Raw genomic sequence first — 14,534 nt, 5'->3', positions numbered from 1 at the left:
ACTTCCGGCGCTCCCAACGCGCCATTTTTTAGAGCTAGGGAAACGAAATACATACCAAACGATAGAGAATTGATCAAGGAACACGATAGTGAAGGTTTCAAGTCGATATCTCCCACCGTTTTGCCGCAATCGCCGCGGAAAGTTGAAAAAGTTTGATTTTTTTCGGAAAATTTGACCTTTGACCGGTCATAAGTAGGTCAAATGTTGACCTAGGACCAAAAAATATACCACCAATCGCGAGATCTTGTTGAGAGCAATCCGTTGGTTTTTTCCGCTAAGCTCTACGACCTTCCGTTTCGAAACGCCAGGGGGGGGGGGTTGTAACAACCCCCCCCCCCTGGTCGTTCGTGTTATGAGAAATGGCCTGGTCGTGCGAGGGTTAAGTTGTGTATCTTGATGACATTTTTCCAAAACTGTTTCCATTTCTCTGCTCCGACAATTGGTTCCCGAGATGCGACGGGGGAAACTTTGGCCCCATCCCCAATGGGGCCAAAGGGTATAATAAATAATACTAATTACCTACAACTGCATTTATTGACAGCCAGCAAGTTGACATCACACACGGTTGGTATATTCTCAATGACATAGCAGTAACAGGCGGTTCTCTTTTCCGTATCAGAAAGCCCACACAGCAGACCCGCCACACAGGCTCAGTTCCGCTACCGGATGCCCTCGGCCGGTCCAGCCGTTTCCAGGGGACACAGGTGCCGCAGCAGCTGGCTCCGATACTGCTCCTGCACCGCCCCGCCGTAGTGCAGTCGGTCGTAGCAGTTGCGCAGCGGGGAGCTGAAGGGGTTCGAGTTCCACGACGGGTCCAGGCGGCAACGCGCGATGTAGTTCTCAGTAGGTGGCAGCACCGACGACCAGCGGCGCACAGAGGGCGCCACCTGCCCGCTGACCGGCGGGAAGGTCAAAGGGACGTTACTCGTGGCCTGATGATTGGGCAGCAGGCATGCAGTCATATGCGTCGGCACTAAAGAGTACATGCGTTATATGACGGAGGCGGGATGACGGGTATATAGGATAGGAGGAAATATATTTGGACTGGTCTCGATGACCCTCGTAAATCATCGGGAGACGGACGGGTACCTAGGTATAATGGAAAGGTACAAACTGACCTGATTACCTACATATTCATACCCATTTTCAAATCCTAGATTTCCTAACGTTCCATGAATCCTGAAGGCCGGCACCGCATCAAAATTATGCGCAGTTTCAAAAAGTATGTTCAGCAGGTGAAGCTATAGTGGGCATTTACCTACCTTTTCTTGATGTATGTAAGGTCACTTAACCCGTGAGTTGCGGGGGGGGCGTTAAACGCCCCCACTTTTTTCGCCGTGCCAAAAACGAAATGAATTGATGGAAGTTTATTGTGACAAAGTTTTAAAAAAATCGGTCGGAAATTTTTTGAGATGTCGAGGTTTTAATGACGTCATGATTTCTGAGTTTTCGACCAAAAACGGCATATGTTCAACAAATCATATAAAATCACAGAACAGACATACAGACATGCCGTAAACGCCACTAGACTGCCAATACCATGAATAATCAAATGGCTATCTTCGATTATTGATTATCGTTGGGCATTTTCCAAAATCTTGAACTGAATCTTGGCAATTTTCGTGACTACTTCACGACCATGATACATGCATTTCTTTAATTGAACTTTTTGAGCCAAACACGTACACATATGATAAAATGAATGTCACCATCGTGTTCTAGCCCCGAATTACCCATAAAACATGTGTCACAGGCTGCGAATATCAGTTTTGATTTTCGGGGATATCATATGTGCCTACCCGGTTGACCTGACCTTGGCCCTGGGCCTGACCTATGCTTGGCTGACCCCTACATGGAGCTGACACTCTTGTAGGCCTTATATGATGGATTGTGCACCATTTTGACAGAGTTTATGACGAGAGGCACCGATTGCGAGGTTCTAAAGTCCATGCTACTGAAAGCCCGATTTCAAGTGTTTGACCTGACCTTGACCCGACCTGTGACCTCGAAATTCAACTTTTAAGTATTCATGTAAATCGTCTCGTCGCGTTCTTCTTTCGTTTGCCGCCTCGTGCGTTTCGCTGCGTCTATTGGTTCTCGAGTTATCGGCTGGGGGCGTTTAACGCCCCCCCCCCCCCCCCCAGCAAACGGTGGGTGGCGATATACCCCAGCAACTGCCGGGTTAACGACCTGGTCACTGACCTGGTCCTGGTGGCCTGACTTTTTGAATGAGCTCTATCTACTCTATCAAGCTGAATCACTGTGACACATACAACAAACCAATTAGGTACTCTGCATAGTGAAGTGGGATCTTTTGCAGTCGATCTAGTGCAATCTGTTTCACTTACAGTCGATCCACAACCATCGCGTTGTAGATGACGTGGGCATAGTTGAGTGACTTGTCTGTCATCTGACCCAGCATCTCGAAATTCTCCGGCTCACTCAGCTTCCAGAGGACTTGCACGCCGCAATCGGAAAGTCTTTCTAGAGCGCAAGCAGCCTGAGGAGAACGAATTCAGTCAGAACCAATTCATACAAAGTCACAGACAGATCAGAACAAGGAGCAGCTAATAACCGACGCCCGGCCTAGTACGGCTGCTGCTGCAGTGCTGAGCCGTGGGAGCCCGGTGGATGGGGAGTGGTGCAACATCAATCTGCCCCGAGTGTACCTACTAGAGATGTCAATCGGATACCAACTTCTTGGTATACCGATACCAAACCGATACCAACTTGGTATTTGGTATTTCAATTGTAATGTGTTTGGTATTTTGTTGGTATCATGAACCCTCAATAATGTATAAAAGGCTAGGAAATCGGTAAAAAGTTGGTATTTCCCTCATTTTTTCCAAGTTAGTTTGGTTTCGGTATTTCCCCATGGTTTTGGTTGGTATTTGGTTTGGTATCGGTATTCAGATTTTCCGTAATTGACATCACTAGTACCTACACATACCGCGAAAATTGTTGAGCACCGAAAGGAGTCAATCAGATGACCTTTCAAACGACTGCAAATTTGTTGGGCGAAATTCAACTCACCGTCTCGCTCACGAAACCTAGTCTTAACTAACAACCATTTTAAGGCCGGAGAAGATCCTCAGTGTCCAGCTCGCCATTTTGAGGCTGATACGGCGTCAGTGCCCGGCTCACCATTTTTAGGTCGAGGACAGTGCCCGGCTCACCATTTTGAGGCCGAGGACAGTGCCCGGCTCACCATTGCGAGGCCGAGGACAGTCTCAGTGCCCAGTTTATCTTTTCGAGGCCGGGGACAGTGTTCAGCGCACTATTTCGAGGCCAGACACAGTACCCGGCTCACCGTTTCCAGCCCGGGGACGGCGTGCAGCAGCCGGCGGCTGTGGGTCGACTCGGGCACTCGCAGCTGGTGGGTGCCCATGGAGAGGAGTACCAGGTGAGCGCACGAGGCGGCGCCGGACCGGCACTCGGCCCGCAGAGATTCCAGGATCTTTAGCAGACCGGCGTCCGCCAGCCGGTTCCAGAAGAACCTCTGCAGGCGGCCGCGGGTCACAAGTCACATAAACGCAAGGTCCCATCGTGAGTTATTTTTGTGTTCATCATAGTATGTAACGTACTATGCTCTCAATGAACGGTGATCACTGTCGTCTGAATTTCTCCATTTTTTTCCTTTGACAATATCTATGCTCTCTCATGTTGGATATTTTCAAATAATGCCCAAATATATGCATCATCTGAGGGCATAAGTACCTAGCCACTAGCCAGTATGCATAGGTACTTATGTACGATATAAATAATACCCTTCCGATTATAAAGGCATAGAAAATTGTCGTCGAGTGCATGCGATACGGCCACGGAATAGATGATTTTTCTGGTCGCCCTCGCCAGTTCGTCACTCACCAGGTCCACGTGCGGCGAGCTGGAGCGGTAGTGACACCAGTCGGTGCGATTTTTGTACACAAAGTGCTGTAGACACTCGGAGCCGTTGCTGGTGTGCGCGGCGAGGTCCCAGCTGGTGCGGAGGTGGTGGTACAGACCCCGCGGCCGAGAGTCGCCGATGAGGACAATGTGCAGCCGCCTGCCGAGCTGTTGCTCCAGCCGGCGCCAGCAGGAGACCGTCTCGGCGCCAGAGACGCGGAACGGCACGTCACCAGACGTGACGTTGGCTGGGGCCGTGTGCAGGTGATGTGGTGAGGACGCCAGGCTGACGATGTTGAGAGGGTCTGATTCAAACGGGACGCCCCGATCTGAGAGAAATAAGGAAAATCGACACAAAGAATCAGCTTCTTAGAAAGCGTAGGGCAATTGAAGTGCGTGCGGATCCATCAGACATCACATTGTAATTCGATTACGAAGTCACTCAACATTTACCGATTTATAAGAACAAATGGAACAAATGGTCTTTAATTAAATGTCCACGATTGATTAAGTCCCAACTATCAGTAGTCAGTACCTAGGTACCTCAGAACTCAGTGGCGGATCCAGGGGGGGGGGGCAAAATGGGCATTTGCCCCCCCCCCCCAAACGGCATGATTTTAACATTACGCCTATGGACGATGCATGGAAAGAATCGATAAATTTTTATGGTTTGCCCCCCCAAACCTCTGAGCTGGATCCGCCTCTGTCAGAACTCAGAGTCAGAAGGCATGATTCGTGAAGTGTCCTTTATTTTGTATGCAGTGTTTGGCGAGCGAGTGAGCTTACTGTCTTTATCGAAGAAGCTCTGACATCTTGAGCGACGAATTAGACCACTTACAAACGATCCTGATAATGACGCACCTGACAGTCCGATATTGACGTCATCCGCTGTTCGCAGACGGCCAGGACTGGACCTGCCGCACGGCAGCTCCCCGCATAGCCTGCCGGTGACCAGGACCAGGGCCAGCGCCGCCACCAGTCGGGCCAGCAGCCTCAGGTGCCAGCGGCCAGTCCGTCGGCACAGGCGGCGGCGGCTCCTGTCCATCACGGTCAGGGGCGGATACACCCTCTGTCCAGCGCAGTGCGGACCGGCGAGAGCTCCTGCCTCCTGTCCATCACATTTTAGACCAATGTCCATCACAGTCCGCACCGGCGAGATTTGTCCCTCACATTTCAGACCGGCGAGATTTGTCCATTACACACTGAAAACAATTTCACCCGAAGCTGGCGAATTAAGCGTTGCTCTGCGGGTGGTATATGTGTATTAACTCGCTATGTCCAGATTCTAGCTAGAGGGTAAGCAGACTTGCCTGCCTTATTACTCGTAAATATGCACTGCACCCACAGTCTGCAGTAAGGTAGCTACCCAGCACCGGATATTATCCCCGCGTGTGTCGAGTCATTGACACAGCCCTCACTGAAAGAGTTGGAACTACTCGAGGTATCGTAAACGCGTATCCGTGGATGGCGAACCTTTACATAACCTGCCCTGAAGGAGTTGGATCTACTGTTACAACTAGATGGCGTTGTCTCATACAGTTTTGAATTACAACAATTTTTTAACATTTTTTGAACCAATGATATATTGGCACATTGTTTGACGGTTTCCAAGTGGGGGCGAAAGTACAATTGTTAGGGTGCACGTTTAAAACCTCTGCAATATTCATCACGGGACGATTGGCAACGCTTTTTCTTCCGAAACTACCTAGTGAAACCATTTAGATTCTTATATAGGTCACGAAATCAGTGGCGAAACATCTTCTTGAATTCGGGCGGTCCGCATGACTGCCGGTGACTGAGTCATGTCGAAATTTCTATGGGAATTCGATTTGACCTTTCCCACCGATGTGTAACTTTCTCACCGATGTTTTCTAGGTGTGAGATTGCTATAATATAGATATTTTCCCGCAAATATGGTCAAGCGTGGGAGTTTTTTTGGCCCTCGTGACTTGGTCGGCGAAGGGTAGGCGTGGAGGGTAACCCCATCTCCTAGGCGTTTGTGGGGCGCTGCTGCCAGGTAGGCGTCGATGAATACCTTTCGATGGAGGGGTCGCGAGCCACTGGTGCGCGAATAGTCGTGGAGGGTTACTACTCTCCAGAGTGAATTGCAAAAGTGTTATGTCCTAAATTGACTCCTGGGAGGGTGGTTAAAAATGGTTGCGGATAGGGGTACCCGCGAGACACCGGTTTACTCGCCAGTTTTGGGTGAAATTGTTTTCAGTGCAGTCCGCACCGGCGAGATGTGTTCATCACATTTCATACCGGCGAGGTGTGTCCATTACAATCCGGACCGGCGTTACTCGTTCACCACAATTCAGACTGGCGAGACCTCCTAATTCATCACGATCGGAACCCACCATTACTGTCCCGAGTCCATCACGGTTCGCGTCAAACCACCCGCCCCGCGGCCCCGTGCCGGGTCGGCTGGGCGGGGGATGACGGCGCCTGCCGCTCGGCACTACTGGTGCGCTGGGCTCATAGGTCTGCTCGTCGGACCGCGCGACTCAGATGACGGTTGATAACCTGCCGAGCGGAACAGAAGTGAACGATTAGTGGCACGTGTCTGCAACACACTTGCATTCACATGTACACGCCCAAAATGCATATGTTCCACATACTTACGTGCTACAAAAAAATGATATATGTTTTGCATACATAAAATCAACATAACATGCAACTATCCCTACATGAATAATGGATTTATTTGCTGAGTTCACGCTGTGACGGTGGTGGTATACGTATACGGCTTTGGGTTTGATAATAACATTCGAATAATAATGTCACTGAAAACGTCCGACAACAGCCAACAGCACAAGTCATGAAAGGTAATTTATCCATATTTCAGTATATTTGGCACACCATCCAACTAATTATTCGTGCATTGCCACATATAAGTCGTGGAGCTGCAACATCTAGGTACGCATTATATACGCATATGAAAAAAGGCACTAAGAGCCATGTCCGTTCAAACCACGTCCGTTTGAGTGCCGTTTGATTTAACCTCAGACGAGCAATGTGGTCTGCACCAAAAGGCTTTAAAGGAAAAGGGCCACCTTTAACATGGGGATTGAAACTGAGATAGCCATCTTGTAGCCCGTGTCCGAAAACCTGCCTATCTACCTCCTTACGGCCGATTTCGGCCTCCATTCGTAGTTATCGGCAATTTTAAAAGAAAATACGCCAGGAATGCGTCCTTATCCCAGGAATGCGTTCTTATCCGACAATACAGCCACCCGCGGCGAGGCTTTGGTTTTTACCAATCAGCTCCAACCAGCTCAGCTTTAACCAATCAGCTTATCTGACACAATCCGACGAGTCTGTCTTCTGAACGCTGATTGGCTTGAGTGTGACGTCATCGCTATGCCATCATACAGTAGGGGAAGTTGGGGCAATGCCGGAGTTGGGGCAAAGCCGAAATTCGAGATATTTCTAAAACCGTACGACATGGATGCCACGTCTCAGTGATGCTCTGAAGCGTGACTACAATTATCGCATGTTTGTTACGAGTTGTCATTTGGAATACTTCGGCTGTGAGCGCGCCAAAAGCGTTTTCAAGGTACGTTTCCCTTGTACTACATGCGCCTTTGAAGCTGCATTTCTTACTCATTATGCTACCGTTTGTCTAGCCAATTCGGTCAAGTAATCTTCAGCATGTCTTTGCATAAGTGTACTGCCTATTTGAAATTCATACAGCACGTTTAAAAGTTATGGGCCTGCAAATGAAAGTATGGCTGGCTGGGGTAATGCCGACCTAAAGGTCATATGAGGTCAGGTCATTTTCGTGACCTCACCATTATAAGTCAATGGGGAAAAATTCAAACTGCTATTCTGGCGCCGGGAACGATCTCCAACTATCTCAAGCACACAGAATCGTGATTTGATGCACTCCTTGCAAGGTTAGATGCGTCACTTTTGCAATGTTGACCTTGCGTGACGTCATTTATGACGTCATCAAGGTCAAATTAGTTTTTCGTCAATAACTCTTGATCAAATTGAGCTAGCGAGTCGGGAAAGGCACCAATGGACTCAGGAAGGCCTGCCGAATCGAATGATATGCGACATGACCTCTTTCGACCAACTTCGTGACCTGGGGGTGCTGACCTGACCTTGACCTGAGGTCAAAACCCCAAGTTGACCTGACCCGGACAAAAGGTATATCATTCGACGCGCCTGAGCGAGGCGAACACAATGCTGCCAAAATCGGCGCTCTGCGGCCGTTTTTTGCGAAGTTATTCACCAAAAACTGAACCGTACCCTGGGGCACTTGACCTGACCTCAGAGGTCACCGGTTGACCTAGGACCTTAAAATCGGGTACCAATCTCTGCGTCTCGTAACGGCGCACACGCTCGTTTTTTCCGCGACGCGCTAGCTCCACCAGGGGCGAAACGGCGAGGGGGGGTCGTACCCGCCCCCCCCCCCCTCGGCCGGCGCGTATGTAGAAAACCAATAGGTCCGGCGAGGGTTAAATCACGCTACGTGGACTTTACTGCTGTAGAATAGCAACGCGTATTTTTAGTCAAACAAATTACACTTTCAGCCGGCACAACGGCCTGGTCCCTATCAGGAATGATTTACCTAGCATTTTTTATTTATTATATCACACAATTATAACTTCCAGTGTGCACCAATCGTCCTCAAGCTCTTAAAACGCGTGTCAGCTTTGATGAATTTTGGATAAAGTTTGAGATAAATTGGCAAAACATCAATGTCGGCATTCCTCGTAGATCATTTATCCCATTTTCGGCTTTCCCCGCAGTCCGGGGCAACGCCGAAAAAGTCAGTTCTTTGATATTTTTAGTTTTTTGCGCTTAACGGTATGCGAATTCATCAAATGCGCCTGGTATGTTTGAAAGACAAAAGACTGGCCTCTCGAATGACGCCAACAAGAATAGCTTATATTGTCTACCTTGCGTGCTACGGGCGTCAGAAAAAAAGTATTCGGCGTTCCCCCAACTTCCCCTAGGTGCCGTAGAGAGTATCAACATTACCAATATGTTAGATAGTTTTAAATGCTTTTTCGCGAATTGTGCACTTCTGGCACCAGTTTTAAAAAGAAAATGAAAAATAATAATGTCAAAATGAAAAACAACGATATCTTCATATTTCACGAAGGTGGCCCTTTTCCTTTAACGGTCATGAAGTACTTCAATATCATTAATTTCTGAAATAACTTCTGATAAAATGTTTTTAGGAATATCAAAAGTCAAATACCTAGTTACATTTTTTTACGAGCGAGCGAGCGCAGCGAGCGAAGTGAGTCTTTTCAATATCACGGAAAAATATCAGTATGAGCGGCCCGGCCCGGCCCGGCCCGGCCCGGGCCGGGCCGCGAGATACCTAAGAGCTCTCTGGTGGAGACCGCCTCCTCGAGGTGGAGAGTGGAGACGGCGGAGGCTCATCCCGACGCCGTCGCCGAGCTGGTGCCCCCGGCCCGGTGCATCAAAACGGTCTCCAAAAGTGCCCCCTCCGAGGGGTGCTCCTGGCGGCGGCTACCACCACCGGCCGCCGCTGCATCGCTGCGCCAGCCTCTTCTGCACTCTGCTTCTTCCCTTCACCGCTCTGGGGCAGCGTCACGCCCACCAGCAGGCCTGGAGCCGCGCGTCGCGCGGCTCGGCCTGCTGAATGATTAGCGCCCGGGCTGCGCCCCCCGCCGCGACCGACGGCGACGGGGAGGCGCGAACTGGTCGGCCGGGCAACCGCCGCCGTCGAGCCCGCAACCGCCGATACCGCCGTAACCGTGCACGGAGAAGTCTCCTCACCATCATGGTGTGGAACACGGAGGGCCTCCGCCCGAAGATAGCGGAGTTGTCACCCTGGCTTTCGGAAGCACGAGTGGACGTGATCGCGGTCCAAGAGGGTCAGTTCCCCAAGACGGCACCAAGGCTGCCTGGCTTCCAGCCCCCAGTCGTGGCGCGCCGCACAAGAGGCAGAAGAGCTGACGGCCCCGTGAAGGGTGGGGACGTTGCCATATACGTCCGTGATGGTACCCACTTCACGACTCTGAGTGGCCCCTTCAAGCCCAGTGTGGATGACACCACCGAGATATGTGGCGTTCGCCTCATCGGAGCACCCGATCTCGAGCTCATCAACCTGTACCGCCCGCCCATCCGCCCGGATGAGTCGGATGATCGTCAGGACAACTTCGACCCGAGTCAACTACCCTGCGGCGACAACACCATCGTTGCCGGTGACGTCAACGCTCACCACCCGCTGTGGGACGTCAACTGCGACTCTGCTGACGAGGTCGGCGAGAGGATCGCCACCTGGCTGGATGACATCGGCTGGACGACCCTCAACGATGGCCGGCCGACATTCAGCAGCTACCGCTCCGGGAGCCAGACAGCCCCCGATGCGGCGTTCTGCAGTTCAACCCTGTCGCGGCGGATGACATGGAGCGTCGGGCCCGATCTCGGCAGCGACCATCTCCCCAGCGACCATTAATAATCCAAAACGAATGCTCTGGATTAATAATCCAGAGCATTCATCAAAAAAGGCAGCGACAGGAGCAGCCGCCGTTAATCCAATAATCCAAAACGAATGCTCTGGATTAATAATCCAGAGCATTCATCAAAAAAGGCAGCGACAGGAGCAGCCGCCGTTCCCGCCCCCGCCACAGCAGAAGCAGCGGCGACAGAGGCGGCGGCCATCGCCACCACCACCACCGCCACCGCCGCCGCCGCCGCCGCCACAACAGCAGCAGCGGCGTCTGAAACGGCGGCGGCCATCACCACCACCACCACCACCACCACCACCACCACCACCGCCGGCACCGCCGCCACGACCGCCGCCAAAGCTGCCACCCCCACCGCCACAGCAGCAGCCCATTCGGCACTTCCGGCTGCCGGAAATTAACGTTCAAGCGAACAACTATATGGAACTGGTTAACGTGCAGCGAGCGGTTGACGAGGGCCGAGACATTGAGCCCCCTTGTGTACGACACATGAGCGAGGATGAGTTGCGCGACTTTCTACAGACTCCCCTTAACCCATTTATGCCCAGGAATATCGACCATCATGAAAATCGACGAAATCAAAATATGTTATGCTCCTACCAGGGCCTTGTATGGAATCGAAAATAATTTTTGCCTGCAGCAAAAGTTTCTCGAGAAAAACGTAAAAAACATGCGTTGCGAAATCGCAACGAAGGGCACACCGGGCGCCATCAGCGTTGCGAAAACGCAACGACGGGCACATCAGACGGACATAAAGTACACTGAACTGCCGTATATGCTAATATATTTTGACAAAACAACAATCAACTGTTGACAACTATTGCTTGAAAATGCGGAACCCACATCCGTCATGCTCTATAACCCGCCTAAGAGCCTCAGTGAAGAAGCATAACTTCATGATTCGCGAACGGGGAGATGGCAACACGGTCATTATCAACCATTTACGTTGTCCATTGCTGTTCATTTAAAGTTGTGGTCGACACGTATCCAGGGTGATGCTCATGGGTGTAACTTTGTATACTTTCGAGGTCCCATGTGGGACCCCAATGCGAACATTTGGGACCCCAATCGTCATTTTGGGACCCCAATAGTGGAGGCCCCCGAGACGCACCAGCTACTTTACAAACGGAGGTTCGATGTTCATATAGAAGGTTCTCTGTATAAAAAGGAGGCCTCTTGGACAAATAGGAGGCCCTGTTGGACAAATGGGAGGCCCTCTGGACAAATAGGAGGCCCCCTGAACAAGTAGGAGGCCCCCTGGAGAAATAGGAGGCTCTCTGGACAAGCAGGAGGCCTCCTGGACAAATAGGAGGCCCTAGACAAATAAGAGGCCCCTAGACAAATAGGAGGCCCCATGGACAAGTAGGAGGCCCTCTGTACAAATAGGAGGCCCCCTGCAAAAATAGGAGGCCCCCTGGACAAATAGGAGGCCCTAGACCTAGAAAACAGGAGGCCCCTTTCACAAACGGAGGCCCCCTGGACAATTAGGAGGCCCCTTGGACAAATAGGAGGCCCTGTTGGACAAATGGGAGGCCCCCTGGACAAATAGGAGGCCCCCTGAACAAGTAGGAGGCCCCTAAACAAGTAGGAGGCCCCCTGGAGAAATAGGAGGCTCTCTTGACAAGCAGGAGGCCTCCTGGACAAATAGGAGGCCCTAGACAAAAAAAGAGGCCCCTAGACAAATAGGAGGCCCCATGGAAAAATAGGAGGCCCTCTGTACAAATAAGAAGCCCCCTGAACAAATAGGAGGCCCCATGGACAAGTAGGAGGCCCTCTGTACATACAAATAGGAGGCCTCCTGTAAAAATAGGAGGCCCCCTGGACAAATAGGAGGCCCTAGACCTAGACAAACAGGAGGCCCCTTTCACAAAAGGAGGCCCCCTTGACAATTAGGAGCCCCCTGGACAAATAGGAGGCCCCTTCCACAAAAGGAGCCCCCTGGATAATTAGGAGGCCCCCTGGACAAGTAGGAGGCCCCCTGGACGAATAGAAGGCCCCTGGATAAATAGGAGGTCCGCTGAACAAGAAGGATGCCCCCTGGATAAAGAGGAGGTCCCCTAAAAATAGGAGCTCTCTGGATAAATAGGGGGCCGCTTGGAAAATAGGAGGCTACTTTAACCAATAGGAGACACCCTGGACAAATAGGAGGCCCCCTGAACAAGTAGGAGGCCCGCTGGACAAATAAGAGGCCTCTTGGGCAAATATGAGACCCCCTAGAAAAAACAGCAGGTCCCTTGGACAAATAGGAGGCCCCCAGGACAAATAGGAGGCCCCCTGTACAAATAGGGGACCTCTTGAACAAATAGGAGGCCCCATGGACAAGTAGGAGCTAGAAACCCTCTGTACGAATAGGAGGCCCCCTGGACAAATAGAAGGCTCCCTTAACAAAAAGGAGGCCCCTGGACAATTAGGAAACCCCTGGACAAATAGGAGGCCCCAATATGAGACCCCTGGTCGAATAAAAGACCCCTGGATAAATGGGAGGTCCCTGGACAAAAAGGAGGCCCCTGAACACGTAGGAGGCCCCCTGGATAAAGAGGAAGCCCCTGGAAAATAGAAGCCCCCTGGATAATAGGGGACCTTCTGGACAAACAGGAGGCCTCCTGGACAAATAGGAGGCCCCCTAGACGAATAGGAGGCCGCTTGGACAAATGGGAGGCGCCATTAACCAATAGGAGGCCCCCTAGACAAATAGGAGGCCCTCTGTAACAGTAGGATGTTTTCTGTAGTCTGTACGTACAAATAGGAGACCGGCGCTCGACCTGTAGAAGCTTAGCTGTATGTACAAAAAGGAGGCTCACTGCATGCAAGTATGTAGTCGAAGTAGGAGGCTCTATGTACTGTACCTACAAATAAGAAGCCCCCTAGGCAACTTAGATGCTACACAAATCGGAGGTCACCTATAAAAAAAGCGGGACTCTGTTGGAATACGTGTTTGGATAAATTATTTTCCTGATATTCAAATTATTTAATCCTCGCCCGCACATGCGGGGGGGGGGGGGTTGCCACCCCTCCGGTAGTTTTTTCTGCTCTGCACTCAACATTTTGATTGCTAGAAGCCGGATGTTTCGTATAGCTGCTTCTCTATCCTTTCTTAGCGTTCACTGAAAATTTCAAGTTTCTGTGGTTTTTGGCTTCGGAGATATGACCTTATTCTTCAGGTGATGTCATAACCAAAATGACAAATACCCAATATCTTGCGTTGGCTATGGGTCATGTGAGCTTTTGACACTTTGATGTCGGCCTTTTTTGCCAGTCTTACCTCCCACCTATCATGGAACATGTTGTTCGACGATGTACAGACAGATGTCAGGGTCAGGGTCAAGGTCAACCTAGGTCGTCTAAAAATATTGCGTTTGAGGCAAGCTGAGTTTACTTTCGTGAAGTTTCTTTGGCTGTATTTTTGGTAAAAGCTTCTCAGTTCATGATCTCATGTAATATGGACACATTCACAATCGGTGCACACATCAGTATACACACACACGCACAGACATACAAACACAGATCATTGACCTTGACCTAACTTGACCTGAAATGACCACAGCCAGCAAAAACCTAGTCGGATAGTGTGACAAAGAGGTTCTATGTAGCTGGCTTGGCACCCCAATACGGCAGCGTCACCTATAGGTATGATAAGCAACGCACGTGATATTCCAACGGGCAACGGTGACCCCAAACAGCAACATTCTTTAGTTTGACCTGACCTGGAAGGTCAATGACTGACCTGATGAGAAAAAAAATTGGTATCATTGGATTCGTCTCTACCCAAAGAATATGTTGCTCTTGACCGCGAAGCTTAAAATCTTGTAAGAAAAAAATTGTGGTGATATTGAATAAAATACTTACACAAGCAGCGGGCCAACCCACCATATACCGATGACGCTGCCGTATTAGTGCCAAGCCAGCTAGAACAGCTCTTTGTCACACTATCCGACTTAATTGCTGGCTGTGGTCATTTCACGTCAAGTTAGGTCAAGGTCAATGATATGTGTTTGTATGTCTGTGTTTATACTGATGCATATACCCGGGAACAGGGGGGGGGGGCAGCGGGGGCGCTTGCCCCCCCCCCCCCAACTTGGGAGCCGATGGGGCGGCGCCCCCTCAACATTGAGGCAGCGAGAAAGGCTCTATCCTCCCTTTTCCGGACTTTCCTTCTTGTTTCCTTTATACATCTAAGCATCGACACACGGCATTTTC

General features: G+C 50.6%; 1 protein-coding gene across 7 annotated transcripts in view; it reads right to left on the bottom strand.

Annotated features, from left to right (window-relative positions):
* Positions 1-515: 515 nt before the first annotated feature.
* LOC122363270 overlaps positions 516-14,534 on the bottom strand; it is a 31,156-nt gene continuing 17,137 nt past the window's right edge. For 2 of the 7 annotated variants that reach the window (XM_043332333.1, XM_043332332.1), the window contains exons 2-7: positions 6,243-6,408; positions 4,747-4,993; positions 3,868-4,214; positions 3,311-3,499; positions 2,349-2,500; positions 516-894 (exon numbers count right to left, since the gene is read on the bottom strand). In XM_043332333.1, the coding sequence (XP_043188268.1) occupies positions 660-894; positions 2,349-2,500; positions 3,311-3,499; positions 3,868-4,214; positions 4,747-4,993; positions 6,243-6,245 (1,173 nt within the window). In that variant the 5' untranslated portion in view covers positions 6,246-6,408 and the 3' untranslated portion in view covers positions 516-659. Of the gene's footprint in view, positions 895-2,348; positions 2,501-3,310; positions 3,500-3,867; positions 4,215-4,746; positions 5,130-6,110; positions 6,409-14,534 lie in introns of all 7 variants that reach the window. The other 5 variants (XM_043332326.1, XM_043332328.1, XM_043332329.1 and 2 more) reach the window with 3 other exon arrangements.

The sequence above is a fragment of the Amphibalanus amphitrite genome, unplaced genomic scaffold (genome assembly GCF_019059575.1).
Source record: "Amphibalanus amphitrite isolate SeventyFive unplaced genomic scaffold, NRLGWU_Aamphi_draft 000612F_arrow, whole genome shotgun sequence".
NCBI lineage: Eukaryota > Metazoa > Arthropoda > Thecostraca > Balanomorpha > Balanidae > Amphibalanus > Amphibalanus amphitrite.
The sequence above is the reverse complement of the archived record's forward strand: the minus strand, read 5'-3'. Positions and strand labels throughout refer to the sequence as shown.